This window comes from Protopterus annectens, chromosome 3.part1 (assembly GCF_019279795.1).
Source record: "Protopterus annectens isolate FY-2018-M chromosome 3.part1, PAN1.0, whole genome shotgun sequence".
NCBI lineage: Eukaryota > Metazoa > Chordata > Ceratodontiformes > Protopteridae > Protopterus > Protopterus annectens.
Genome location: NC_056732.1, coordinates 1,783,408,411 through 1,783,435,660, shown reverse-complemented (window position 1 = coordinate 1,783,435,660; position 27,250 = coordinate 1,783,408,411). Strand labels below are relative to the sequence as shown.

Here is a 27,250-nt window from a genome sequence, read left to right as displayed (position 1 = left end):
TAATATTCATGACTGATATAGCACTTGTATATATTTCTGGTCCCTTGTAATTGGATTCATTCTGAAGAAGTTCAGATACAATAAAAAGGAACAAAAGCTTATTTCACCACTGTGGTTGTGTTACTTTTATTACTCTGTCTTTATTTTCGATTTTTAAGATTTCAGAAGCCTTAAGTGTATATAATTTATTTCTTCTGACATGTCTTGGTTTTATTTGTAATGTATAAAATATATAAAAATATAAATAAAAAAAAATATATATATATATATATATATATATATATATATATATATTTATATAAATAAAAATATATAGAAATATATATTTATACGGTTTAGTTTCAAAAAAGTTGAAAGTAAAAAAAATAATCTATTCGCTTGATCGATCTGACATTCTGAATTTGGAATTGTCACTTGTATGGAATGACGAAATAATCTCCACAATGTCTGCATTCGAACAAGTCAGGAAGTTGTGCTGAGGCTGCCATACAAAATGTATGTCTACAGCACAAGTTTTTACAGTTTTGAAGGGGAGCAAACCCCCCCCGTACCCCCCATATGGGGGTGCTCTGCTCCCACACCCCCTGCAAATTATATATTCTAACTCCGAGATCACACTACGGTGAAGAAAATGGTAAATTTCCCAATTCTCAATGTAGTGCGATCTGTTATCAGAACGTCGATTGCACATTAGCGAATGAACACTACCAATCGCTAATGTGCATTCAGATATTTTCAGAACGGCATTACAGAAACTTGAAAGACACATTCGACAGTCCCAGTTTCCTGTAATTGCCATTACCCATTTTAATAGTAATGCTATATATAGGTGTGTGTTTGTGTGTGTGTGTGTGTGTGTGTGTGTGTGTGTGTGTGTGTGTATGCACATATATACATGTACATACACACACACGCACACACACACGCACACATATGTACAATATAGAATGCAACACCTCCTCTGTTCTATGCAGTGTTTTTGTAACACAGAGTCTTTTTATTTTAAATACAATTGTAAGGCAGAAGAAACCTGTGTAGCAGTTACCTGTTTTATAGCTCACAGGTTGTGTTTTCTTCACACTGAGTACACCCACTGCATTTTTCCTAGCTGCCATTCCCATTACATTCCATTTATAGAACCTGGTCTCCAACTAGAACTCTACCTACTTCTCACGCGTCTTAAAGGCATTCACATGAGTATACACAAGTCTACATTTCCTCACATCTCTAATACTCCACTTACGCTAAACCACCCTCATTTTCCTATCCTACCCTCCATCTGTATTCCAATACACTCTCCTACTTTTTTCTGTTATACACCTACCCAACTTTATCCTCCCAGTACTGTCTTCAGTGTTCTCTCTAGTTTTAACAGTTATTTTTTCTCTTAACTTCACATTACCTCTTCCTAACTACTCCCTACTTTTAACATTTATTTTCTGTTTGCTGCTAGATTGTGATCGTGGAGCTTTTCTCCCCGGGCCTGTGCTGAAAACGGGCACTCTCTGGGCCAGTCTGACTTTCCTGGCAAAGAAATGTCAAATAAATAACTACATTTACTCTTCACATTCACTCCTCCTGTCTCATCACCTTCTGTTTTATTCTTATTTACTGCACATCTACAGTGCTGGTGTTCTACAGAATTGTACTATTGTCCCTCACAGCTGCTGCCTACCTTACATCTTATCAATACCTACCTCTGTGTACAACTCTCCATACCAGCCCCAGTCATCTCACAAACACTGTACATTTCCAACTAGTAATAGCTCCTAGTTACTTCTCCTCTGCTACTGTTCATTTCTTTAAAATAAATTATTACACCCACAAAATGTAATCACCATGCCTTCCCCTACACCATAAATTTAACCCCCTTGTACGTACTCCCTTCTGTTTTATCATTTTAAAACTTCTGGTGACATCCATTCTAACCCAGGTTCTGCAACTACTCAACAAATAACAAGTTGTAGACATCATTAAATAGTCATCTGGCCTCCACCTTTACAGAGCTAACCTTAGAAGTATACAAAGCAAACTTTCTGAAGTAAATGCCTGGATAGCTTGCCACTCCTTAAATATACAAGTAGCTACTGAGAGTTGACTTAAACATGAAATGAAAGATAAATCTTACCACAAAGATTTAACACCTTAAGAATAGACAAAACGCATAAAAAATGTGGTGGTGTGGCCATAATCTATAAGAATACTTTAACCTCTGTAGGTCTTATGTAAGTCTATCTCCACTCTTCAGTACCAAAATAATTTATAGCATCCTTGCAAATTCATGTTTACAGAAGTGTTTCCTTTATTGCAGTTTACCCTCTACTCCCCACAAAATAACATAGTTACTGCTAAAGAACTTCTCTCATTGGTATTAAGCAAACATTTCACTAGAAGCAATCATTTTAGGAGACCTGAGTATTGATTAGCAAACCACTGACAGTAACAGTCCTCTTAATGTCATTAATCTATAAAAAATTCACTTGGCTTATTTCAACTCCCACAAAGCACAGCAAAAACTCTAGAAGTGCCCCTACCTTAGACTGGATTCTCTTTAATGTCCCCCAAAAATCCTTTCAGTGGGTACCTTACCTGATACCTTAAGTGATCATCTACCTATCTTCACAAAAAGACATCATAAACCTAATCAAGAACAGCATTGGTACAACCTTGCTCATAATCTCTCCGTCTTTACTAAGGAATAATTTATTGTAGCGCTAAAATCAGTCATCTTGCAGCCTCTTCATGCCCTTCTACTTGATTAAGCTGTAGATCTGTTCTTCTAAATTTTCCTTAAAATACTAAATGAACTGGCCCCAAGAAGGACCAAAAGAATTAAATTTAACCCAGCATCCTAACTGTCAAAAAGTATTAAACTGCTCATGAAAGAGAAAGACATAGTCTGGAAAAAAATGGAAGCAAGTTAAAACCATAGCTGCCCATTAATACTATAAATGTCTCAAAAACGCTACTAAAAATCAAATCAAAACTGATAAAAAACTACTATGTTAATGTTCAGACAGCAAGTATAATAAAACCCAAAGCTTTTTAGACTACAGTCAACCATCTTTTAAAAAACATGGTACACCAACACAACCTGAGACCTTGTCAGCAAAGTGACAGCATAGCCAGCACATTTGATACCTACTTCATGTAACCTCTCTTATTAAATCCCTGGCACAGGCAGACACAGGATGCTCTCTTTTCTTGTTAGTCCCCAAAACACTTACACTCCAACCAGCCTCAGTTTTTACACTTAAAAACTGTCACTAATCTTAAAACCAACCAGCCTTTTTCCAATAACATGCCTTCTGAGTAATTACAAATTTCTGCTGAAGCTCTAGCTTTTTAGCTTTTGCTATCTCTGTCATAATCAGCTGCTGCATTGCTGAAAGCTTTGTTGTAGCTGTAAAGAATAGGTCATACATTCTTCCTCTTTATAAAGGTGGAAACTCAAATGTGTTCTCAAAGTTGATGCCTACAACCATACTGTCGTCACTTTCAGCAATTCTGGAGAATGTATCCAATGTTAACTGCATAGCTTTCTCACTAACAACTGCCTCCTTCCCCTACACACTGCATAATTTATGTCTTTTCCTTTCCCTGCACACTGCATAATTTGTCTTTTCCTTTCCCCTACACAGTGCATAGTTTGTATTTTCCTTCCCCTACACACTGCATAGTTTATGTCTTTTCCTTTCCCTACACACTGCATAGTTTGTCTTTTCCTTCCCCTACACACTGCATAGTTTATGTCTTTTCCTTTCCCTACACACTGCATAGTTTGCCTTTTCCTTTCCCCTACACACTGCATAGTTTATGTCTTTTCCTTTCCCTAAACACTGCATAGTTTGTCTTTTCCTTTCCCTACACACTGCATAGTTTATGTCTTTTCCTTTCCCTGCACACTGCATAGTTTGTCTTTTCCTTTCCCTACACACTGCATAGTTTGTCTTTTCCTTTCCCCTACACACTGCATAGTTTATGTCTTTTCCTTTCCCCTACACACTGCATAGTTTGTCTTTTCCTTCCCCTACACACTGCATAGTTTCTTTTCCTTTCCCTACACACTGCATAGTTTATGTCTTTTCCTTTCCCTACATGCTGCATAGTTTGTCTTTTCCTTTCCCTACACGCTGCATAGTTTATGTCTTTTCCTTTCCCTGCACACTGCATAGTTTATGTCTTTTCCTTTCCCTACACACTGCATAGTTTGTATTTTCCTTTCCCTGCACACTGCATAGTTTGTCTTTTCCTTTCCCTACACACTGCATAGTTTGTCTTTTCATTTCCCCTACACACTGCATAGTTTGCCTTTTCCTTCCCCTACACACTGCATAGTTTCTTTTCCTTTCCCTACACACTGCATAGTTCATGTATTTTCCTTTCTCTACACACTGCATAGTTTATGTCTTTTCCTTTCCCCTACACACTGCATAGTTTGTCTTTTCCTTCCCCTACACACTGCATAGTTTGTCTTTTCCTTTCCCTACACACTGCATAGTTTATGTCTTTTCCTTTCCCTACACACTGCATAGTTTCTTTTCCTTTCCCTGCACACTGCATAGTTTGTCTTTTCCTTTCCCTACACACTGCATAGTTTGTCTTTTCCTTTCCCCTACACACTGCATAGTTTATGTCTTTTCATTTCCCCTACACACTGCATAGTTTGTCTTTTCCTTCCCCTACACACTGCATAGTTTCTTTTCCTTTCCCTACACACACCATAGTTTGTCTTTTCCTTTCCCTACACACTGCATAGCTTGTCTTTTCCTTCCCCTGCACACTGCATAATTTGTCTTTTCCTTTCCCCTACACAGTGCATAGTTTGTCTTTTCCTTCCCCTACACATCGCATAGTTTATGTCTTTTCCTTTCCCTACACACTGCATAGTTTGTCTTTTCCTTTCCCCTACACACTGCATAGTTTGTCTTTTCCTTCTCCTACACACTGCATAGTTTGTCTTTTCCTTCTCCTACACACTGCATAGTTTGTCTTTTCCTTTCCCTATACACTGCATAGTTTATGTCTTTTCCTTTCCCTGCACACTGCATAGTTTGTCTTTTCCTTTCCCTACACACTGCATAGCTTGTCTTTTCCTTTCCCCTACGCACTGCATAGTTTGTCTTTTCCTTCCCCTACACACTGCATAGTTTCTTTTCCTTTCCCTACACACTGCATAGTTCATGTCTTTTCCTTTCCCTACACACTGCATAGTTTATGTCTTTTCCTTTCCCCTACACACTGCATAGTTTGTCTTTTCCTTCCCCTACACACTGCATAGTTTGTCTTTTCCTTTCCATACATACTCCATAGTTTGTCTTTTCCTTTCCCTACACACTGCATAGTTTGTCTTTTCCTTTTCCTACACACTGCATAGTTTGTCTTTTCCTTTCCCTACACACTGCATAGTTTGTCTTTTCCTTTCCCCTACACACTGAATAGTTTATGGCTTTTCCTTCCCCTACACACTGCATAGTTTATGTCTTTTCCTTTCCCCACATACTGCATAGTTTGTCTTTTCCTTTCCCTACACACTGCATAGTTTGTCTTTTCCTTTCCCTACACACTGCATAGTTTATGTCTTTCATAACTGTGAGAACACAGTGTCAGCACTTTTCCAATTTTTATACAAAGCTTTTAACATGGCTTCCCCCAGCAATTTCTTCAAAACCTAGCTTGTCTAACAATACATGAAATGTCACGTTCCTGGTTGTCCAGCTACTTCTCAAATTAGGCAACAGGCAGTAAAATGACAAAATTAGATGCCCTCCTTCCTTACACTTATGTGGGTAACCCTCAAGGATCCATTTTGATCCCCTGTTGTTCATTACACTCATCAATGACCGCCATATCACTTCTAAACAAGTCAGTATCATACAGTTTGTAAATGACTCAAACATCCTCTGTTGTGATAAAACCATATGTAAATTAAAACAATTTACACAAGAGTCTTTCTTCACCATAGAGGCCTAGCTGCCAGGTGCATAACTGCTCCTTACTCCTTAAAAATGATCCTATTTACTCCCAAATGATTCAAATGGCAACAAAAATTAATTCAAAATAATTTTCTCAAATACCAAGACATAGAACTGGTACATCAAACTAAGCTTCTAGGAATCAGTATTGCCAAAGGCTTAAAATTTGATCATCACATTAAACAACCCATAAAAAACACACACCAAAACCTAACTGACTTTGTGTAAGAATACCTCACAAAAACTATTGCTCATTCCCTTCTCACTCCTTTATGCTGCTCCCTTCTTGGTTAACCTACAATCTACTCAAACTCTCACTCTTGGACCAACGCTGTAATAAAGTGGCAAAATTTGCTGCCAACCATTATAGGGCACATCTATCTCTGGCTGGCCTTAAAAACACTTTAGTGATTAGAGCCAAGGCATTACCTTACATCTACCCCACTAGCCACCTCTATAAACTCATCTGTTATCCAGACAAATGCCCTAGTTTGAAAATTATTCTCCAACTTTATAACCCAAGTCAACAGGTGACACCCACTGACAAACTGTTCTTAACTGTTACAAAGGTGGCAAACAATTCAGCCGGTGACTCTTTGAACTCCTCTTTTCTGGCCAAAATTGGCTCTCCCTACCATGGACAGTAAACACCAACTCTTTTAAAGCATAAACAAGAGAATATGTAAAATATACCTGGCTCTAAATATGCACAGCTCCTGCGTGATAAATGTCCTTCCCATTACTTTATCCTATTCTTTCCAAGCACTATTCCCTTAGTTATTGATCCAAATTCTCCTTGTCCTCCGCTTCTGCCGCCTCTTCCTTATACCGATCCTAAAATGATCCTATCTCTCGTCTTAATAGTAATTTTCTGTTTCCTCCATTTCTCTCCTTCTACCAAGTTCATTTCCAAATATATCTCATAGCTATTTACATGATGGCATTAATTAATCATAATTTGTTTAAAATGTATATGTTTTTGATTACCCGTACACCTCTTTTTACTGTTTTCTTTACGTTACGTAATTTTCGTGAAGCGTTACCCTTGGCCTCTACTGAAAAGTGATAGCTTTCTCCCTGTCTGACTATCCCTGTAAACAAATGCAATAAATACATTCATTTCAAGGTTTAAGACCTTGTCTGTAACAACTCACATACTTGTCTGCCAATTGTCAATACTCTGTATAATTGAATTGCCTGAGGGTTTTTTTTCTCTCCAGGCCTCTGCTTGTAAGATCCTATAGCTGATTGTTACTACTGTGTTAATAAATTTAATAAATTGTTTTCTAGTCCAGAGGAGCTTTTCTCCCTGGGTCTCGGGTCTCTGCTGAAAATGAGCCAAAAGCTCAGCCAAACTAACCTGGTTAACAAATGTAAAATAAATAAATAAATAAATTTTGTGCAAAGGCAATTCGCTTAATAATTCCTGTTCATTTTTTTTCTTTTGTCTCTCAGAATATCATAAAAAAGGTCCGTGGGCAGAAGTTTGTATACAAATTTGTCTCCTTCCCTGAAGCTGCTGCAGATGAAATGTCAAAGGATTATTACCAAAGAGCAGTGCAGGCCACTGAGTCTCGTAATACAGTTATGAACCGTAAGCTTGTAAGGAGTCGGAGGCATGACTTCATGCGTTCTGGACTGTATTCCACATTTACCATCTGGTCTCTTCGAAATAAGCATAGAAATGGGAGAACTGAGATCTTTCCACAACTTACGGAACTGATGAGGCAGACGGTCAAGGCTCATAGCTCAACTGCAAAGGTGAAAGTACAGAGTACAGATTTGACCTCCCAAGATAGTAAATCAGGTTTAGAAGAATCTGTTAGTTTTCAGGTGAGAACTGCAATGAAAACAGTTAGCCATTCTCTGTCACCATATGTCTGCATGTGAAAAAGTGTTAAAAGAATCCCATCATCCTTTTACTGGCATAAGAGTTGACCAGTAGAAGTGATGTGGTACAGGCAGTGAAGCTAACATTTTAGCTGCTTTTGCTTCCACCCCTCCATCCCTCTCTCCTTCTCTCCTACTGGTTTTCTTCTATTTCTTGTACAGCTGCCTCTGAACTTCATACAGTAGGTTTGTTCAGTAATAAAGCAGGGGTGTTAAACATGAAATGGTACACTGTTACTCTGATAAGTTCTTGTCTGCAGCGGTTTGTTTTACTTTTGGACTTGTTTAGTCATCTGTTAATATTCCTCCCTCCAGACTGAACTGGTGTAGCACACCTGAACTGTCTAGCGCTACTGGGTCTGCTGTTATGTTAAATTGGTATAAAATGATTCTATCCATCACCAATCTCTAGTATGAGAGCTGCTTTGTTTTTAAAGTGCTACTTCTGCAGCCTTCAAAATTGTATTTCTTTAATCAAAGCTGCTGTATCAACAGCCTGTCTGGATTTCTGTTCTGCATTGGATGGATGTAGATTATCGATATGTCCTTGCAGGATTTGTGCTGCTTGGATGATCAGGACTCACTGCTGACAGTTTAAACAAGGAAATGTTTCAGTTGCATTCCCTAATGTGGCAAACACAGAACACAAACTACAAATACATACAGTTTACTGAACATCATCAGTCCTAACTGTGGACTAGATAGTACACTGAAGTACTGGGTGCACAAATCTTCCCGACTTAATACTTGCAAATACAGCAGCAGTACGCGCCACATCACTAGTTTCCCCATCACTGGTCAAATCAGACCTCTGTGCCGGCATTTTTTTTTTGTATTAAGACCCACTTCTCTTGCCGTGCAATTCTATTGTCTCCAGGACATTTTCCTGACCAATCTTTGACACTTTTTGATGACTTAAGGAGATTTCAATGGTCTTCACCCCATGGCAATCCCATAATAAATGTGGCCACTTATATGACTGATTGATTTCCTTTCCAACCTATACTCCTGCATGGAGACATATGTGCCCACCTGCCACATTTGCAATGCCAGATTGAAAAACACACCCCTATGGCTGACCCTAGTATTGACAAACTTTAGAATAAAAGGAAAACTGCTGGTCTTAAGACATAGCTCAAACTACCCTATGCTAGAAATGCCCTGTAAAAGCTAACAGCAGAAATGGGGCATAAGATCAACATCTGCAAAGTCAAGTATGTATAAAATATTGCCCCTTTATAAAAAACGCTTTTTTTTACTATTTCAAGAATCTTAGAGAGAGTGCTTAGCACTGCACCAGGATGATCCCTAAGTCTGACCCAGAAAGCATCACCAACATATTACTGATGCAATTAGTTCAAACTTATCCCATCATTCCTCCACTTACTCAGTTCAGGGCATACTGCTGTCCAGATTTATCCCAGAACAAGTCTTAAAAAACTCTCCAAAACCAAAACACTAATTCCATGGGTCCAGTCAGCATACCAGACTGCCTTCATGTTAGCATAAAACACTGCCTCACCAATTCCCATAATCCAGTTCAATCTTAGTGAGTCCAGTGCGTATGTGCCGGAGACCTGAAGGATAGCTGTTGTGGTACCCCTTCCATAAATGCAGCCACAGCAACAGAGTTGGAATTTATATACCAGTTAGTATTACCAACACCATTTTAAAGCAATGGAACACATAATTCAGGAGCTCATAGGTTCATAGGTAGGCACTAGGCTATATGCCCAAAGGCATTTATAAGCCTAGCCGGAATGTGTTGGCTTTCGCCTCACCCTTAGATTAGTTCCCTGTGCCTCTGTCCAGCAGAGCCACTGAGGTGATCCCCGGGGTAAACTTCCTGTTTCCCATCCACTCATCAAGGTTTCTCTTGAAGAATGTTAGTGAGGAGCTCTGTCTAATGTAGATTGGAATCTTGTTCCAGAGCATGGGAAGTCTCTGGGACAGGAATCTATCTTTCCAGCATGTCCTATTTATTGTTGGGGTGAGGTTTAGATCCTTAGAGCATGTGGCTCGAGGGGATATTGCTTTCTTTAGTTGGAGCATGTCCATCAATTCTGGGTTGGGCATGGCCTTGTATGTCAGGCAGAGATCACCTCTGAGTAGGCGATATACAACCGAGTACAGCTGGAGTTTCTTCAGTCAAGCTGCATAGGGCATCTGTTTCAGGCCAGTGATCCTCTTGGTGAGGTACTTCTGTGGTCTTTCCAGCTGGCACAGGTGTCTTGTAAGGTGCATCCCAAATGGGGTGTTGTACTCTATGATGGGTCTAATGAGTGATGCATAGAGGGGCACAATGACCTCTTTTGATCTGGATGCAAACCCTTTTGTGATTAGGTGGGCCACATTGAAGGATTTTCTAATCACTTTGGCAATGTGATTTTCAAAGGAGAGATTACTATCTACTTGGGTCCCCAGATCCCTTATTTCATCTGCCATATTTAGGGGGCTACCACCTATGTGGTAATTTGTGGGTACTTTTCTTTTTTCCAAAAGGGGTGACTATGCACTTTTTGGCATTTAGCTTGAGGCCATGGTTTTGACACCAGGTATCTGTCTCAGTGAGACTCTTTTGGAGGATGTCTGTGTCAGCCAGAGAGTCAATTATAGCCCCTAGTTTGCAGTCATGTGCGAACTTGGTCAGCCATAGTCCTCCTGTGCTTGCCTGTACCTCTGAAACGTATATGCCGAACAGGAGGGGTCCTAGGACTGAGCCCTGAGGAATGCCAGTTGTAACCGGTTTAGAGTCAGACCTAGTTTCTGTAACTCTTACTATGTGGGCTCTGTCCATGAGCCAGTTGGCAACCCATCTTGTGACGTAGGGGTTTATGTCTGTGCTGATGAGCTTGTCTATAATGCCAGAATGGGGAATGGTGTCGAAGGCCTTTGCGAGGTCTAGGTAGGCTGTGTGGACCACCTTTCCATGTCCATGATCACCCCTAAGTGTGATGATCCATTTCACCTCTAGCTGTTCAGTAAGGTTTCTAATGTCCCCCCCCAACACTCTCCATAAAACTATGCTCATTATCTGGCTCCTTAATGTACTTAGCTAAAGCATTGAATACACTCCCTTTACTAATGTGATATAAACGTTCTTTAATTCTGTCTCTAAACTTTCTGTCAGTTTTACCTACATAGAACTTTTAACATAAACGGCAGTGAGCCAGATAGATCACATGGGCTGTATTACAATTAGCGGAGACTTCAAAAGTATATTCCTTTAGTTGGTCTGGATGGAAACATTTCTTGCACTGTCAATATATTTACATGCTACACACTTTCCACACGGTTTAGTTAAGCTAACACTTTCCTTAGTTATCACCTCTTTTGGATAGCACAGTTGTCTCTTTAGACACTTCATATTTTTAAAAAGGAATTTTGTTACATCATCTACCAATTTCCCTATCTCAGCATCAGTGGTCAGTATGAGCCAGTATTTCTTAAACACCTTTGTATAATCATTCACGTTCTTAGAATGATACATTGGTATTCTCAGTTTTCTCTCTTGTTTAATTTTAATTTTATCAAGACCATTTTTGCTTCTCCCATAAAAATAGGGTTTAGCACTACTTTCTCTTAGCTTAATAATGTCATGAAAAGCCTCTTTTACTTCCATAGGTTCATAGGTTCATACTAAGCTATCTGCCCTAGGGCATTTATAAGCCTAGCCAGAATGTGTTCGGCTTTCGCCACCCATTTTAAATTAATTTTGCTATGCCCTTTTTCGAGGTTAGTATACTGTGCCTCTGTCTAACAGTGACACAGAAGTGATACCTGGGGTAAACCTACGATCCCCCATCCAGTCATCAAGATTCCTCTTGAAGAGAGTCAATGAGGGACTCTGCCTAACCTGGACTGGGATTTTATAGGTTCCATTTCATTGTAACCTCTCTCTACAAGAGATTCAGGTAGCCTTCTAATTTGATTATTAAAGTCAGCTTCTACTGGATTTAATCTAGATGCTCTGAAGGCTTGATTTCTTATTACATTTTTAAATATATAATGTGGATGCTTGCTTTTCTGATAAAGCAAGTGATTACAATGACAAGGTTTTCTAAACATCTTAGTACTATTTTTTCCTTCATCATTAATAAATACATTAACATCCAAGAAATTTACATTTTTATCGGAACAAACCTATGAGATCCTTAAAAATGTAGTAGTGCCATTAATATACTTCTCAAAGGCGTCAAAATCAGAGCGGGATCCTTTTCATAAGAGAAACAGATCATCCACAAATCTGAGCTAAAATAACATGGACTTATTATATGGACCTGTAGTGATATTCTCATGTTCCCAAACTGCCAACATGGCCTTGGCATAGCTAGTGGCAAGTGACGTGCCCATAACTATGCCATTTCTCTGCCAGAAAAAAACTTTTTTCAAATACAAACGCATTATTATCCAAAATAATTATTTTATTTTTATTTTATTTTTTTTTTATTTTACATTTGTTGACCGGGCTAGTCTAACTGGATATATGTCCATTTTCAGTAGAGGCCCTGGGAGAAAAGCTCCAAGCATGAACAGTAACAAAGTTAACAATATGTAACAAAGACATGTATAAAAACATTACTGAGGTAGCATTGGTTAAATGAAAAATATAATAATAAAAGTATGGACTATAGACATTATACTAAAGGTTAAGCTAAATAAAAAAAAAACATTGTTCTACACACAAAAGTAGATATGAGCAAAACAGAGTAAGATCCTTGTATTTGTATACTTAATATAAAAAAGAGAAATAAGTAGGTTTGGAGGCATAGGTTAGGGAGTGGGGAAAGGGGTTTGAGCAGGAGGGCAGAGGATTTCAGTTTGGGTTAGTACAAGGACAGAGCCATTGGGTTTTAAGATGTTCTTTAATATGTTTTTTGAATAGAGAAGTAGAAGCTAGGGTAGACAGTTCAGGAGGGAGCAGATTCCAGTTTTTACCTGAAGTATTAGAGAAAAGGGAGTCACCAGCTTTGTTGTTTGATTTGATCGAGGATACCAGAAGTTTATTGGCAGAACGTAGTGTAGCTAGATTTTTATATGTTGAAATCATATCAGTGAGGATAGGGGTATTATTGGGGTAGTACAGGATCTTTTGAGTGATAAGTAACTGTTTACAGAGTATATGGTTCTGTAGTTCTAGCCACCCTAGTTGTTTAAGGTTAAGGCAGTGGTGAGTTTTAAAGGAAGAGCATGTGATGAATCTAGCTATGCTATTATAACAGGTGGAAAGTTTGGAGAGGTTGTTTTTTGATAGGTTAGTATAAATGGCGGAGGCGTAGAAGAGGGTAGAAATGAGGTGGGTCTGGGCAATAATTTTCCTGGCTGAAGAGGTAAGGAAGGATTTAATTCTATAGAGAGTCCCAAGTTTTTTGTTAACAGACTTTATGGTGGAGTTAATATGGACATTGTAGTTAAGCCGATTATCAATTGTAACACCTAGTAGATGGGTGGTAGTATCTGGGATTATGTTGGTACCATTATTAGAGGTTATAGAGAAGAATGGATTGGGTGATTTATGAGTTGGAGTAAAAAGCAGTAGTTTTGTTTTCTTGGGATTAAGGAGGAGGCGGTGTTGCATAAACCAGTTTTCGACATTTTGGAATACAGTTTGGGTAAGTGACTGGAGGGAGGCTAGGTTGTTAGCAATACATATTAAGGTTGAGTCATCTGCATATTGAATGCAGGTAGCTTGGGGTATGTTGAAGTGAAGGTCGTTAATAAATAAGGAAAAAAGAAGGGGTCCTAAGATAGAGCCTTGTGGGACTCCAATATTAACTGGAAGTAATGACGACAGATTGTTATCCCAAAGTACTGCTTGTTGTCTGTTTGTAAGGTATCCCCTAAACCATTGTAATGCTAGTGGATTCAGAGAATAGGAATTTAGTTTGTTTAGAAGTAAGTTATGGTTGACCATGTCAAAGGCTTTTGACAAGTCAATAAATAGTGCAGAGGAGAAGGCGTTATTGTTACGATTTTTATTTATAGAGTCGGTGAAGGATAGAAGGGCAGTTGTAGTACTGTGGAATGGTCTAAAGCCATGTTGGCAGTTTGCTAGTAGGTTATTTTGTAGTAGGTGGTTAAGTAGTTGTTCATGAATACATTTTTCCATTATCTTAGTTAATGGGGAGAGTAAGGCAATAGGTCGAAAGTTAGAAAGCTCGGTAGAAGATCCACCTTTATGAAGAGGGATGATGTGGGATACTTTCCAGATGGTAGGAATTTTACCTTCAGAAATAGTTCTGTTAATAAGGATAGATATGGGGTAGTGTATAGCTTTTGGTGCAATTTGTAGGTATTCAGATGGGAGACGGTCAGCCGATGGGGAACAAGGTTTCAGTTTTTTAAGTAGTTTATAGATTAGAAATGTACTTACAGGTTGTAGGTGAAAGGTAGGAGTGAAAGACCTGGAGGTATTTGGCAGGGAAGTGGAAGAGGGAGGTAGAGAATTGGCTAGGGTTTGTATGGCTTCTGTAAAGTAGTTGTTAAAGGCATCAGGGATCTGGTTGGAATTATCATGGTTGAAACCGGATGGGAGAGGAGTAGTAGAGTGTCCTGGCTGAAGAAGTTTGTTTATTCCTGACCAAAATTTTTGTGGGGTTTGTTGACTGGATTGTTGGAGGTGAAGGTAGAAGTCTTTTTTTGTCTCTAAGAGTGTCTTTTTTGGTAGCATTTCTTAATTGTTTAAAGCGGAGATGATCAGATGGACATTTGGTAGCTCTCCATTTAGCCCAGAATTTGTTTCTAAGGAGCATTTTTTGCTTAGTTTGTTTAGTTAGCCATGGAGCAGTTTTTGTTCTTATTCTAGTAATTCTAATTCTAATTCTAAGCAGAATTCTATCCAAATCAATCTGATCTTTGGTAAAACAGCCATCTTTACATAAAAATGAGTATCTGACAACATCAGTGACATTTCATTGTTGTACCATTCTTTGTCTAAGACAACTATAGATCCACCTTCATCAGCTGATCGTACTATAATATCTGAGTTGTTTTGTATAGCTTTTAATACGCTGGGTTAAAATTTGTGAAGATAAATTCCAAATGAAGAAGCCTCCCCCAGTTTGAGCATTCTCCTTTTTTAAAGGAAAAATGTCGATCCAGAAGCCGCTCACGAACAAAGAGGAAATCTGAAGGGGACCTTGCAGGGACACCCAGCATAAAGAGAATGCTCAAATTGGGGAAGGCTCCCTAATTTGGAATTTATCTTCACATATTTTAACCCAAGCTGAGCAAAGCATATTATAGAAATGATTATCGTTTATTCCCTCTCAGAAGTCCGATTTTGCAGAGATAATACTGGGACTTAAGATTTTTATCAGAAATTTGGTGTTAAAATTTAATTTTAAAGATGTCTGTTAGCTGCAATGATGGTTTGTTTAAAAAACCCAGTACTTTTGTACCTAATCTATATCTGTTAATTATGGCATTTGATTAGTGTGTAGATGAGTTATACAAACTTAATGAAAAGTGGATTTAGAGTTTAAAATGAAAAAATTTAACTAATGAAGAGTTTTAGCATTAAAAGCCAAAGGTGTTTAAGAAATACTGGCCATACTGACCACTGATGCTGAGATAGGGAAATTGGTAGATGATGTACCAAAATTCCTTTTTAAAAATATGAAGTGTCTAAAGAGACAACTGTGCTATCCAAAAGAGGTGATAACTAAGGAAAGTGTTAGCTTAACTAAACCGTGTGGAAAGTGTGTAGCATGTAAATATATTGACAGTGCAAGAAATGTTTCCATCCAGACCAACTAAAGGAATATACTTTTGAAGTTTCCGCTAATTGTAATACAGCCCATGTGATCTATCTGGCTCACTGCTGTTTATGTTAAAAGTTCTATGTAGGTAAAACTGACAGAAATTTTAGAGACAGAATTAAAGAACATTTATATCACATTAGTAAAGGGAATGTATTCAATGCTTTAGCTAAGTACATTAAGGAGCCAGATAATGAGCATAGTTTCAAGTTTTCAGCTTTAGGCAGGATTATGGAGAGTGTTAGAGGGGGGGCATTAGAAACCTTACTGAACAGCTAGAGGTGAAATGGATCATCACACTTAGGGGTGATTATGGTCATGGACTTAATGATAAAATTCCCATACAACCTATGTTAAAGGCCAGGATGTTATTTAAATAGTTTTTTTATTTTTGAGAGTGTAATATGAAAGTTTTTTATTAAGTATGTTTTTTATCTTTTGAATATATATGGTTTTTAATGTGAGATATCTTTAAGATGGAGAGTCATGTGATTTATTGAATTAAATGAATATAGTCTACAAGGGTCTATATTATTAGTTCGAATGCACAATTGTCCGAGCGCCGAAACATAGAACTTGGAAGTTCAAAATGTCAAAATAGCGAAGCCGCAAAACACCAAATTTTTTCCCAGGGAAAAAAAATCGGTGGGCCGTTTCCGCGGCTTTGCTATTTCCTCCACTGTGGTGCAATCTCGGAGTTGGTATATTTAAGTAGTGGGGGGTGTGGGGGCACAGCCCCGCATGTTGGGGGGTGTGGGGGCAAAGCCCTCCACATTAGGAATAGTCTGAAGTTTTAGTGTGTATTTTCGTTTTGTAACGGAACAGCAATTTTTTTCCCTGGGAAAAAAAATTGCTGTTCTGAGTGTTCGAAGTTCTTGCATTTCGAACTTCCGGGTTTAACATTTCCATAGTTGGCTATTGGGTCTACAGGTTAATTACTCTTTAAGAACACAAAGGCACTGCCACCTTTTCTGACTTCATCTAATGTGACAGGTCTGAATGTGTGATTGGCAATAAATGGAGTGCTTTCATTGGTCTTGAACCAGGCGTCTGTGACAGTGCATATATCGATGTTTTTCAGGGTAAGGTATGCTTGTACAGAGTGGAGATTTTTTGTTAAGCCTCCTAGCACTGGGTAGCGATACTTTACTGTTATCTGGATTCTTTGTTTTAGATCAGAAGCCTTAGGAGACTGTCATTGTCCACCCCGCAGTGCATTTGTAGGCAAAGATTTAGCCAGTATTCAAAAGCCTTGGAGGGAGAGATGCACACTGTCCCTGACAAAGTAGTTAGGACTACCTGCCATCACCTTCAAGGCTGATATATATCGTAAACCCCTTTGAATGAGACCAAAAGCCAAACCAGTTGTTGAAAACCATAATACTTTGTTAGTATTGTGGCAACATTCCTGGTGATAGTAGAATGCTTCTCAAGGCCAGGGTAATATTTGCCTCGGAAACACACACTGAGAGCACCAGCCTGTCTCTCGTCATATAGTCTAGTGAGGCATATCTCAAGTCATTTATTCCCCCGTGTACTATGACTGTGAGATATGTGTATGTGTAGTGCAAGGACCTGAGTGCTTGCATAATGTGGCAAATACTGTCACCTGACAGGCAGCTGACAACGACCCTCTCCTTGCACTGCCTCGTGAGTGGCACATCAGTGTCTCTCACGATGAAACCACGTAGGACTAGTATATTGGATTGTGTAGACATTTGCCTTATGGACATTTCTGGTAAGTCATTGGGACTCTTATATGTATGTTTCCTGGTATCTGCTGTCTGTATTGTGTGTTTGTAAGGTTGCTGAGGGTACTTGTTTCTTGGGTTACTTTAAGGAGGTCATTGTGGTTTAGGCAGGATACTTTTAAGAGCCTCAGCATATGAAGGTCTATGTATGGGCTGAGCCTTGTGTGCATTTGTAGTGCGGTATTTTGTCATACTGACAATCTTCTTGGTACTAGTCATGGCTTCGTGTGATAGGTCTGCCTCTAATAACATTGTATAACTACATCTCTCACACAGTGTGCTCACTGGTTTAAGCAGTGAGTGGTTGTCAACAAACAATAGACAATTACTACATTGTTTCAGAATGCCCAGTTCAACCATCCTGTCTATGGAGATGGTTGGAAATTGCAAATCCATGGTTCCAGGTGCTTACTGTTGTGGATTGTAGGCAGAGTTGCACCTATGAGGTTTGACATTGATTAAATGGAGGTGTTATCTGTCTAAAACAGTCTAACTCTGTGTACAAGGACCAATGTACTACTCAGTGCAAACTAGAGCCTTTTTGTGCAACTACTGACTATTTAAAAGTACAATATCTGGGGGAGTAGGTTGTGGAGAGAAGGTTAAGGATCTGAATGCCCACTGTGTCTATGCAGTGCAGCATGCCAGGCCGCTGTGAGACAGACAGCGTAATTATTTATAACATATAAAATAAGCTCAATAAGTACAGCAAACAGTAACAAGACAAGAATATTTTTCAGTACATTGTTCTTAATACCACAGGAAAAATTGGCACTGCTGCCTTGTCTTCTTCTTCTTCTTTCTGCTTTTCCCAGTTAGGGGTCACCACAGTGGATCATCTGTCCACTCATGATTGGCAGTGGAGTTTTACGGTGTTGAGTTGCCAGCCCGGCGCCCAACCTTCCACAGAAGGCACACACACACACACTCACACCTAGGGCCAATTTAGAGTCCAATCCACCTACTGCATGTCTTTGGGATGTGGGAGGAAACTGGAGCACCCAGAGGAAACCCACACGACCACAGGGAGGACATGCAGACTCCGCAGAGAAGGCACCCAAGCTGAGAATCGAACCAGAGAACCTCTTGTTGTGAGGTGACAACGCTAACCGCTGCACCACCATGGCCGCACTATGGTGAAAATGTGCCGCACCCAATTCATTTTCACACTCTGGGTCTAGATAGCAGATTTATGACTACTTGATTCCCAGGATTCCACCCCCCCCCCACCTCACAGTTGCTCGCCCTGTATTGTTATCTTACCCACAGTAGCAGATTCTTGTCTTAAACTGATAACTCTTTTCGTACAAGAATAACACAGTGATTTCCTGAAGGGGCTAATACTTTTTCAATGCCACTACCATTTCCTCGTTTTATAGGACCATGCTACCACTAGTCAGACCATTCTGGCACTTCAAGGTCACAAGTACTGAACACTTAAAATGAGCCTACCTATGAGCAGTCTGACATTATTTTATGGCAACACCTGTATATCTGGATAATAAAATGTGTTATGTAAAATTATGCAGAGCATACTAGTAATTAAATACATATAGAGAAATACACTCTGTGAAATTAAAATAGTAAATTATTGAACATATATGTTTCTGTAGAAAACTACTGACTGCCGTCTAACTGATCCTACCAATCTTCTCATTAAGAGATAAATGAAAACTGATTTTTTCTAACTTGTACGTTTATTCAGGAGTCGAGGAAAACCACTAAAGTTATACAAACATGAGTTCACTCCATCCCTTGGAAGCAGTCTCTCATTTTCTTTTAATGTTCATATGAGAGTTTCTTAGGCATTCATTGACTGCTCCCCTCCCAGCCTGGTTTAAAATTTCTACACAGACGCACATGCACCCAAATGCACTCGCGCTACCAGACACACTCGCACACATACGTGCCCACACACACACGCACGCGCTTGTACGCATACGCATGCGCCCCCGAACACATATGAGCGTGCGCATCAGCACACATATGTGCACACGCACACATGCACTCAACACATACGTGCACCCACACACTCGCACACACACACACACACACACACACACACACACACACACACACACACACACACACACACACACACTATACCTCTCAAGTGTACCTCATTACGAGGAACATACCTCATTTGGGGTCTTAAAAAGTTCATGTTCCTCAAAGTTCCACATTGAAAGACTCTGTCACACATTCAGTGGTAGGAATTTTTTAAGTGAAATCCATTGTAAATAGATATGAATGATATTAATTCATTAAAGGATCTTCTTTATAAATAAAACCAGCATATTTTAACCATCCTAGCTCGTTCAATTCTCAGTTAGAGCGTCTTCTGTGGGGCGACATGCGTCAATGGGCGTTCCTTCGTTGTAGGTTGTGCGTTAGGCCCAGCAAGCCAGTACGTAAAAATCTACTGCCAATCATTAGCAGACCAGAGTTCCGCTGTGGCAACCCCTAACCGGGAAAAGCCGAAAGACTTTTTATTTTAACCATCCTATGACCTTCCTAGTTGAAGTTGATAGTAAGCCATTATTACGTGTTCCACATTTTGTCCATTTGTTCCACATTATAAGGGCTAGTGTTCCTCATTTTGGAGATGGAAGGTTGAGAGCTATGGTGCACACACACACACACACACACACACACACACACACACACACACACACACACACACACACACACACACACACACACATTACTTGCTGATAATTCAATGCGGTATCCTGGAATAAATTACTAAATCCATATTTAGGTAGCACTGTGTCTTCTAACATATCCCTCCCCCTCTGTGTTTGGTTTATCAGGCCTCAGTGCTTCACTTTCTGTTAGGTCAATGTTTCATATCCAAATAGCGGCCTTTCAAAGCAAAACTCTCCACTTTCCTCTGTCTGACAATAATTCTCTGAATAATTTTTTTTGTAAATGTTTGAAAAAATGTTTTTGTAATGAATCTTGGATCCTGTACTGCAGTAGCTTCTCCCTACACTTTTGGTAATGGTATTTAATTGTTTGTAATGGTGTGCAGTTGTTTGTGGGGTAGTTATGAACAGTTCAGGTTTGGTCTTAGCATCTCATAGCATGAAATATGAGATGCTAGTGTAAAGAGTGACAGTGTACACTTTTTTAATACAAGGATCTTGTCTATTAATGTTTTTTTTTTTCTCATTTAGGTACTTGTGCCTTCTGCCCAAGAACCAGCTGGTTGTTTAGAAGTGAAACCAGGGACCTCCGAAGTACAAACTCCGTCATTCACAATTACAAGATGTCTGCCAGACGTGGTTAGAGGTGTTCTGGAGGTAAACGTTCAGAGCTCAGAGGATGAAGTAATTGTGATCAAAGATCCCTCAGATGGACAAACTTTGGATATGGTTTCCACGAGAACTTGTACTGAGCCTCTGACTTCAGAAGTGGAGATTAGATTTGAAGAAAACTCTTCTCAGCCTCCTGCTGTGAAGCTTAAGGAAGCTGAAAAGGAAAAGGAAGTGGGTACAACAACTGGCAGCCAATCACAGAGGGGCAAGAAACCAAAGGACTTCGAACTTCCTTTTGCCACATGCCTTCTACCTGGTTCTGATGTCGATAAAGACAAGGCAGCTGTGAACAGTCTTGTTTTTACCAGGAGCAGTTCAAACACACAGACTACAACAGTAACTACTTCCCATTCCTTGGTAAGGTACCTGGTTTCTAAAATGTAGAACATACCCAAAGTTATGTAGCCAAATTCCAGATGCACTTTGGTGTGATAGAATGCAAGATTTGTATCGTTAACTGATATAGCCTATTAGCAAATGCACACCTATTGGCAGTAAGTCATATTTATTTATTTAATTCATTTTTGTCTTCCTTTAGAAATAATTTAATTTGCTTCTCACTACTTCTTTCTGTGGTGCATATCAGAGTTTTTGACAATCATATGTGGAGTTTAAGTTGAGGACTGAGACATATTTCTGTAGTTCTGAAAAGGTAGAAATGATCCAATCAAATCAGACTTCAAACAGGAGACTCGCAATCACTTACTAAGCATGTATACTTCACACCTCACTTGAAGGGACACACACTACAGAGATATTGGGGGGGGGCAAGTCAAAAGAAGAATATAAACATAAATGACATAACTGCCCTGGCACTCAGAGTCTTCAAGCTCATCTGTAAAAGCAGGGTTTTGTAAGCAACAATATATATAATACTACTCTAATGTGGTATATGAACAAGCAGGTGCGGACGAGACTCATTCTTACCCTCTGTGTAGACTGACCATGACAATACTATGTACGTTTTCACCCGCAGTGGAGATGTCATTTGGGTTTGCATTTGAAAATAATACTTCAGATGTGAAGCCTAAGAGATATAATTCACCAAGAATATATATTTTTGATTTATTCTCCAATCAGTAGCCTCTAAGAACAGTCTACATTGCATCTGAACTCAGTGGAAGACCAACTCATCAGGTCAGCTGCAGATCCTCATAAATGGATATTCTTTTTCTTCAGTTGCTAATGTGTGTGACGTCCCAGAAATAGACCAGTTTGCTAGTAATAGCAAAAAACAGTCCAGGGGGTTTGCTCCAGGTGTCCTTCCAAAGAGAGTTGAGACGTGGATACTTCATCAGATGGATAGGCATCTTTCTGCTTGTATTTCCTCTGATGTTCCTTCTTCCCAGTGTGACCCAGAAAGCAAAGGGGTAAGGTTGAAAGATGCACATTACCCCCTCCCTAGTCAGATCTGACCATCTTTCTGTCTTCTTCCCTATGAAAGCCTGTTTCCTGCCCCCCCCCCCGATGACTCCTCTACATTCAGGCAGTGCTCCAAGACCAGTTATTTACTATTTATTGATCTTATTGATAATCACGAGGGGTGTGGCTCCTGAACAGTTCTTGTACCTGAAGCTACTGCCTCCTGCTCTGTTTTACTCTCTCCTGGATAGGTGCATTGAGGTATCCCTACAAATCCGCTGTAACCATAATGGCAAGTTGAGAACCAAACACATATGGTGGAACTACCACCAATAACCTGCATAACAACAAGAAGCTCCTGGCCATAATTAAAGATGTCCACTTCATCATTATAAAATCATTAAAGATGTCCACTTCTTATAAAATTATTAAAGATGTCCACTTCATCATTATAAAAGGGATTTAAAACTGGTAAATACGTGTCTTAAACTGACAATTAGGAAATATAAAGCCAACTGTGAGTGTAGGATTGCAGTTAATTCAAAAGATAACCATAAGGCCTTCTTTAGCTGTATTAGGAAGATTAGAAGTAGCCTAAAATCCTTTAATGAAATTATCTCCAATGGTACCTCCTTCCATGACCACAAGGACATTGCTAATATTCTTGCTGACAAATTCTGTTCCAGCTTCAATCCGTCCACCCTCCCCTCCATTTTATCTCACACTGCTCCTCCAGAGATCATTTTGGGCAAGTCCTTTTGCAGCTTCCTGCAATTAAAACCTCTTCTTCCACAGGTCCTGCCATTACCCATCAATGCCTTCTGAGAAGGGTAAAGCACCACTTAGGAAAATTCCTCTACCAACTCTTTAACCTGAGTCCACTGGTTATGTCCCCCAAAGACTGGAGAATGGCAGTTGTTGTCCCTTGACTGACCAAGGGAATTACAGGCCTATTACTCTCACTAGTGTTATTTGCAAGGCTTTGAACAGATTACACCTGAGCAAAGAAGCAATGATATAAGTGACCTTATCGCCAGATACATATCAGTTTGGCTTTGTTAAAAATGATACCTGCTCAGTTTGGTTGAGTTCTTCGACAGAGGTACTGAGGCCAAGGATATGGGGGGCACACATTTCACACTGCCCATCTAGACCTTGCTAAGGCCTTTCACATCAATGTCCATGCTGGAATTTAACAGACTCTCTCAACTCAACAGTAACCCATACATAGATCATAGGACTGGTAATTAGCCGTCTAGCAGAACCTATACCGTTAAGTTCAGGGGTATTTGGACAGGAAAAAAATGTCTGGCTTCGGTCTCCTCCTCTTTGATAACATAAAAGCTAATATCAAGGGACTTGGCTAACTAACCAAGTTTGCTGATGATTGCAAACTGAGGGAGGTTATCAAACCCTATTCTGATACTCATATTCTCCAGCAAACACTGGGCCAATCAAATGCTTAATGTATTAATCATCAGCCTACCCTTGATACCAAGAACTGCAGCAGAGTTGCCTTTGGTAAGTCTAGCATCACTTTTGATTACCATATAAATAACATTCCACTTAAATTTGATACCATCATCAGAGACTTTGGTAGATAATGCGTTATAATCCCACTTTATTCATTCCTTTTAGGCCCATTATTGAATACAGTGCACACTTCAGCATGTACCACACCAAGCACCTAAACCATCTTAAGAGATCCCAACAAATTCCTCCCCAAAAAGATTTCAGATTTTAGTACCCTTAGTTCTTCGGATAGACTAAAAGCTCTGTTGCTCTACTCCGAGTCATACGACCTCCAGAGGATTGATCCCGGTTTAGCTTAACTTGCCATGAATGAACTAACTGACTGATTTCGACAATGGGCTAAGTCTCTGGTGTCATTCTAAGAGGATCCAGTATCTGTCTGCCTGGGATGACATGATTGACAGACTCCGATGCTTTGCCACAGATGGCCTGCATCTGTCACCCCTGGGCTTCTGGATACTGGCCAAGGCTTTTGCCACCCCAATAGTGCCTTTTTTAGGCAGTGTTCCAAAGACCAAATTACCACCGTAACAGCTACAAACAAATGCAATCTTAAGGTTATGCTGCTCAACACTAGAAGTCTAAATCTCAAAATGCACTCACTTGAAGCACTCCTTGAAATGGAGAGCATCGACATTTGTGCTGTAACAGAGACCTGGTTTAAAGCAGCAGAAAACACCCCTGCACTACCAGCCTATAACTCATTCCACACCTTTCAGCCCCAGAACTTGGACCAAAGCTCCAAAGGTGGTGGTGTTTCCATATTCATAAAGGATGTGCACACCTCCAGACTAGTAGCCCAATGTAACGCATCAGAGACACTTCAGGTGCAGCTAACATTTAGTAAGACAGTGATTCAGGTCGTAGCCTGCTATAGGTCCCCAACCATGTCCCAAGACTGACACTCCACACTCCTAAGCTCCTTGGAGAATATTAGGGTCCAACCTAACACTCTCATACTGGGTGACTTCAATTACCCCCCCCCCAATTAACTGGGAAAACTACTCATGTACCAATACACTTGCCAAACGTTTCCTGGAATTCATTAATTCCAATGCCCTGGACCAGCTCGTTCTTACCCCTACTAGAGGTAGCAACATCCTTGACATTACTAACATGGGCAACTGTTGCTCTACACCAATAGTCAACTCCTCTCTGGTTAGATCTAACCACAAACTAATCACCTTGGAAATACACATCCCCCCCCCCCACACAAAGGTAACCACCATGAAAAACTTCTCCAAAGCTAACTTTCGGCTCCTAAAAACAGAGGTGGGTAACTTCACAGCACCCATGCAAATGGAGAATAGTTGCATGACCACTGAATCATACACCAATGCACTGTATGAACACGTACACAAATCCATTGATCTCGCCATACCCAATAGAACCAAGACGCTCTCCTCCAAAAAAGGAAGCCAATCTGGTGGTCCCCTGCCATAAACAAACTCTACAACAGAAGGAGGAAACTGATGCGGAATAAGGTGAAGTCCCAAGACTAGAAAAACTCCTTTATCAGCCTCAACAAAAAGTTGAGGTCCCTCATCAAATCCTCTAAAGCTAGCTATGAAAACAGGATTGCAGGCGATAGTAAAGACAACAACAAGGCCTTCTATAGTTATGTAAAGAATCTCCACGGCTATACCCAGATTTGATCTGAGCTACTGCACAATGGTACCTCCTATACCAAGCCAACAGATATTGGCAATGCACTGGCCGACAGATTCAGTGCCAACTTTACCCCTCTCACCCCTCAAAGGACGAATCACAATACCAGCAGATTGCCAGGCACCCAGTATTACTGCTGCACAGGTTAAAACAGCACTGTCCAAGGCCAAGAATACAGTTTCTATGGGACCTGACAATATCCAGTATTACTGCTGCACAGGTTAAAACAGCACTGTCCAAGGCCAAGAATACAGTTTCTATGGGACCTGACAATATCCAGTATTACTGCTGCACAGGTTAAAACAGCACTGTCCAAGGCCAAGAATACAGTTTCTATGGGACCTGACAATATCCAGTATTACTGCTGCACAGGTTAAAACAGCACTGTCCAAGGCCAAGAATACAGTTTCTATGGGACCTGATAATATCCCTGGCTGTGTTCTGGATGACATGCAGAGTAAACCGGCACCTCATCTGTGTACCCTGTTCAACCACAGCCTCACCTCAAGCTTTGTCCCTACTGAATGGTGCACTGCTACAGTCATCCATCTCTACAAAGGAGGAGTGATTACAGACCCTGGGAACTATCACCCCATTAGCCTGACGAGTCTGATATGCAAAGCTATGGAACACATCATCATGGACCTAATAAACAAGGATGTACAGAATCTCAAACTCTGGATCCCACATAGTTTGGTTTTGTGAAGGGTAGATCATGCCTGCTCAACCTGGTTGACTTCTTTGAGTCAGTCACCAGAGCTGTGGATGAAGGAAAAGTGGTTCATACAGCCTACCTTGCTCTGGCCAAGGCCTTTGATACCATTCCCCACTCAGGAATCATAGAAAAACTCACTAAGCTAGGCATCAGCCCCTATATCACTAGGTAGGTTGCAAACTGGCTCACAGATGGAACCCACAGTGTGAAAGTAGCTGACTCCAAGTCAGACTGCTGACCAGTCACGAGTGGAGTCCCACAGGGTTCAGTCGTGGCTCCTCTCCTGTTGGCCAACACAAAGGGACTCTGGCTGACAAAGTTCATAGATGATTGCAAGTTGGGAGCTATTATTAACTCCCCAAGTGATGTTAACATCCCTCAGAAAGGCCTCACTGAGACCAACGACTGGTGTCAGAACCATGACTTTAATCTCAGTGCCAAGAAATGTGTCATCATCCCCTTTGAGAAAAACCCGGTTCCCATGAATTACCACATCAATGGTAGTCCACTGAACACAGAAGGCATTATAAGAGATCTGGGAATACAGGTTGACAGCAACCTCTCTTTTGATCACCACATTCTCACTGTGGTCAGAAAGTCCTTCTATGTGGCACATCTCATTACTAAGGGTTTTGCATCCAGGAAGAAAGAGGTCATTGTCTCCTTCTACTCTTCCCTCATTAGGTCAGTCATCGAGTACAATGCCCCATTTGGCATGTACCTTACTAGACACCTGCAACAACCCTAGAGGCCGCAAAAGTACCTCACAAAGAGGATCCTAAGGTTTAAACAGTTGTCATATAGGGACAGACTCAAAAACTGCAACTATTCTCTGTCTCATATCGCATATTTAGAGGCGATCTCTGATTGACTTACAAAGTCATATCTGCCCAGCTCTGTTAGAAATGCTACATCTAAAGAAATCCCGATCCCACCACACCACATGCTTCAGAGACCTCTACCTCATTTCCACAATCAACAGAACATGCTGGAGGGACAGGTTCATAACCCAGAGACTGCCCATACTGTGGAATATACTTCCCATACATGTCAAGCAGAGCACCTCACTGGCTTTCTTCAAGACAAAATCTTGATGAGTGGATGGGAAATAGAAAATTCACTCCGGGGATCACTCCAGTGGCTCTACTGGAGTTTTTTGAGTCTGTTCATGTAGGACATGTGTTTAAGGCCTAGGATCCTCTTTGTGAGGTACTTTTGTGGCCTTTTCAGCTATTGCATGTCTCTAGTGAGGTACATGCCAAATGGGGAATTATAC

General features: G+C 40.2%; 1 protein-coding gene across 4 annotated transcripts in view; it reads left to right on the top strand.

The window, feature by feature from the left end:
- LOC122798669 (zinc finger protein 436-like) overlaps positions 1-27,250 on the top strand; it is a 364,886-nt gene that overhangs the window by 236,277 nt on the left and 101,359 nt on the right. For 2 of the 4 annotated variants that reach the window (XM_044067761.1, XM_044067759.1), the window contains 2 exons: positions 7,431-7,808; positions 20,556-21,053. In XM_044067761.1, the coding sequence (XP_043923696.1) occupies positions 7,431-7,808; positions 20,556-21,053 (876 nt within the window). The remainder of the gene's footprint in view (positions 1-7,430; positions 7,809-20,555; positions 21,054-27,250) is intronic. The other 2 variants (XM_044067760.1, XM_044067762.1) reach the window with 2 other exon arrangements.